This window comes from Parasteatoda tepidariorum, chromosome 5 (genome assembly GCF_043381705.1).
Source record: "Parasteatoda tepidariorum isolate YZ-2023 chromosome 5, CAS_Ptep_4.0, whole genome shotgun sequence".
Lineage (NCBI taxonomy): Eukaryota > Metazoa > Arthropoda > Arachnida > Araneae > Theridiidae > Parasteatoda > Parasteatoda tepidariorum.
The window spans coordinates 85023087-85027024 of NC_092208.1; the positions used below are offsets into that span (position 1 = coordinate 85023087).

At 34.7% G+C, this 3938-nt stretch overlaps 1 protein-coding gene across 1 annotated transcript; it reads left to right on the forward strand.

The window, feature by feature from the left end:
* The first annotated feature begins 791 nt into the window (after positions 1-791).
* LOC139425669 (protein FAM200C-like) lies at positions 792-1412 on the forward strand. The gene has a single exon (XM_071181092.1). The coding sequence runs from the start codon at positions 792-794 to the stop codon at positions 1410-1412; it is 621 nt and encodes a 206-aa protein (XP_071037193.1).
* The last annotated feature ends 2526 nt before the right edge of the window (positions 1413-3938 follow it).

The window sequence follows — 3938 nt, forward strand, 5'->3', positions numbered from 1 at the left end:
TATTTAAATATTATTGATCCAAACGTTTTAAAAATTAGGAGTAGTCGGTGGACCCCCAAAATATGACCCATGGACCCCTAAGGGGTCCATGAACCACAGGTTAAGAAACCCTGCACTAGAGAGAAGGGTAGGCAGACCGGCGTTGTTGTTTATACTGGGTTACTCTTTAAGTCGGTGGGGGGATGAGGTAGCAAAAGAAGGAGAGAAAGTGGCCAGTATTGGCGTTAAAGGAAACAAAATGCGACTTTTTTTAAACCAAGAATCTTATTAAAATTTCGAACAGAATACAGAAAAGAACGCGATTTTTTGGAGCATTTCCAATAATTATTATTTTAAGATACTAGTTGTAAGTTGATTTTTCGTATTATGGTTTTTAAAAAGCAGATTTTCTTATTATGATTTTTAAAAAAACAGATTTTTTTATTATGAATTTCTAACTAAACGGAACTAATTTTAACAACAGAAAAAATATATACGTATATTTAAAAAGATTTTTTTTTCTTTTGCTGAAATCTAAGTAAAAAAAAAAAAAAGAAATGCATAGATGCGCATAAATACTGTCCTTTAAATATTTATTTTTATATGCTACTTAATTTTTGTAGAGCATTTAATGTTAATTTATCCCACATTGGCGTTTTGTGGGGAAGGGAAAAGTCAGCATAAGCAGGATATTATTGATCATGAAAAACGTTACTGCATAACGTTAAACATGACAAACGGGTGTTAGTCAACTCTTGATTTCCATTCGCACTGCTGAAGAAGACATTGAGATCAAAGAGGAGCTCCTTACCATGTGTTCTCTTCACTCCACAACAAAGGGTAGGGACATATTTGAAGCAGTGATGAAAGCGGTCAACAGTGTTGGAGGTTTTGAAAAGTGTTCCGGCCCAGCTACAGACGTTGCAAAGGCAATGGTAGGACCAAAGATAGGATTGTTTGGATGCTTGAGAGAAAATGGAATGAAATGCCCTGCACTTCATTGCACCATTCACCAGCATGCTTTATGCTGGAAATCGGTGAAGCAAACTGAAACCCTCAAAAAAGTTGTAAAAGTCATCAACATGATCAGAGGCGGCAACAGGGCTCTTATGCATCGACAGTTCCGTAATGTTTTGGAGGAAATTGAAGCAGGATACGGAGACCTGCTTAAGTACTATCAAGTTAGGTGGCTTAGTGTCGGAAACTGCTTCAAGAGATTTTTCGAGTTGAGAAAAGAAATCTCTCTTTTCCTTTACCAAGTTTCTCCATCAGAAAACCTTGAACAAGAACTTTTAAGCATAAATTTTTCACGTCACCTGGTATTTCTAACTGATATTACTAGCCACCTCAACGAGGCGAACTTAAAACTACAAGGAAGAGGACTACTGGTGTCTGACCGAATGCACACTTCAATGGGTTTAGAAACAAGCTGAAAATTTTCCATGCAACTTTGGGTAAAAATAACTTATCTCACTTCGCCAGCTGCAGTCGTTTGGCGTCAGAGCGTGAGGAAGTGCTGGATTTTTCTGAATTTTGCCCAGAGTTACAGACAATTATTGATGAATTCAACGTGAGATTTTCAGATTCTGAGAGCATCAAGAATGACGTGGCTCTGTTTAGTAATCCAGTCACATCAAGCATAGAATAACAACCGGCCAATCTACAATTAGAGTTCTGTGATCTCCAGGCTGACCCGTTCTTTCAAACAATCAAGAACCGAAAGGGGGCCCGAGTTCTTCAAGTTGCTTCCAACTGAACGTTTTCCAAATCTGCGGGACTTAGGACTGAAAATAACTTCCATGTTTGGGAGCACATATTTATGCAAAAGTGCTTTTTCGGCGATGAAGTTTATTAGAAATCGTCACAGGTGTTCTCTCTCCGACAGTTCGTTGCTAGACTCTCTTCGGCTGGCAACGACAAACATCGATGTTCCTGCCCTTGTAAAGAAGGCTGATCGGCCTCAGTTTTCCCATCAAAATGTAAGCAAATTGTTTTATAATCCTTTTGTTCCATTGCTTCATAATTAATAATTCAACTATTAATTGTTGTTGTATAAGAGGTAAGAGGTTATTGTTCAACTTTTTCAAACTGCGTCCCGCCAGGTGATCAGTGACCGGAATTCTGGCCCGTGGGCTCTTTGCAGTTGGACAGCCCTTCACTAATCTAAACTGCTATGACATCATAGGAGGACTGAAGGTCTTCCGGTTTGATTTCTTTGTTACTGTAGGATACTGGGTGAATAGGAAAACAGTACATAAATAATTTTTATGAATGTTTATGCTTATTACAATAAAAAAAAGTCTACAAACCGGTCTGATTATGATACACACGTAACGANTACACTCTCGGAGAAATTATATATATACTGCTATTTATATGTTTATAAGTAATATTAATACTATTTTACCCGATTCAGTTTCAGAGAAGAACAATGGTGAAAGATTTTTGGCTACCATCATTCCACTCTGCTACCGATGTTTTTCTTGCATCGTGCTCAACTTTATTTTAATTCCTTTTCAATTATCATGTTGGAATTTTGAGTTTTCATTTTTGACATATGTATTGTTTGTAATATAAGAAAGGGCGTATGCACGATCTTTAAGATGAGTGCACTCACTTAAAGTTTTAAATGTTAAATCCAAAATGATAAGCATACTTATATATTTGCTAAAACTAATGGCAACTCTTTCAGAAAAATCGGCATGGCTATCAGCTGGGGCAGATTATGTCTATTCATGAACGAAAGATAGAGATAGGTACTTTATTTTGCTCCCTGATAGATGTGATTGCCGTGCAAATTATACTTAGGTGAATACATATCAGAGCTGCATTAATATCGGGCTTACCATCAGAGGTTTTCTTTGTTCGTACCTCCATTTTTTGCAAATGCTGATAAGTTTCGGTTAAAAGAACTCATCTTGAAGGTCAATGTGACTTTTTTTCCTTTAAATAGGTGTTCTCTTGTTTTATAGATTCAAGGGTAAGAAGTTGAAAATAAAATTATAAAAAGCTGCATATCTGCTTCTCTTAAAGTGTTAGAATCAAGCAAATAGACCCCTAAAATTTTTTGTAAGTTATATCTTTACAAACATACTGAAAACATAAAAATCAAGTGAGAAATCAAAAAGGAGAAATGTATAAACTTTACTGCTCATTTACTAAAATTAGCTGAAGTGTTACTTAGCCGGTTCTTCCACTAATCTCTTCAAGCGAAAGTTGGAGTTATTTTTGAAGGATGGGAACTACGCTCAACAACAGCAATGCTAAGAGTTAGATTATATTTAAAAGAAAAAACTTTTTTCTGATAAAACTATAACGAATCATTGCTCTGCACTAATGTTTATGTCTTCTCAGGGGATGAGGGATATCTTGAATTTGATTCGACCCCAGCAGAAAAGAAGAGAAAAAAAGCATTTTATTCGACTGAATTCAATCAAAAAATTGAAGAGTGTGCGATAAAGAATTGTGGACCTGCTTGTTAGTAAGTTTTATTTGTTAAATTTTCAAAACATTTAATTTCAACTCAGCAGCAAATTAGGGATTTTGTCATTCATATTTTTCAGATTTTTCCTTACTTTTTTTAAATTTAGGGCACCGAATGGGCTATGGCACCTAATTGCAACTAATAGGCAAACAACAAATTTGTTCAATTCCGTTTGAAGAATTGCAAAAATTTTAATAAACTGTTTCTTTTTTTAAAAAAAACCTTATTCTATTAAAAAATGTCAATGATCCCTTGTTTAAATGCGCAACATTAATTAAATAGCAACTAAATAAGGAATGTTTTATTATTTTTTTGTAATCAGTTCGATTTAAAAGTATAGAACCAGTACACAGTATATTTAGATCAACAGTAAATTACTTACAAAATTTAATAGTAATATAATTTATAATATATTCAGACAATCAAATAATTACAGTTTTATCAGTACCTAACTAAATTCTATTGATCCAAACGT

Bases quoted from the DNA above. Each gene is read 5' to 3' on its own strand.
- LOC139425669 (XM_071181092.1), top strand. From the start codon at position 792: ATGTGTTCTCTTCACTCCACAACAAAGGGTAGGGACATATTTGAAGCA.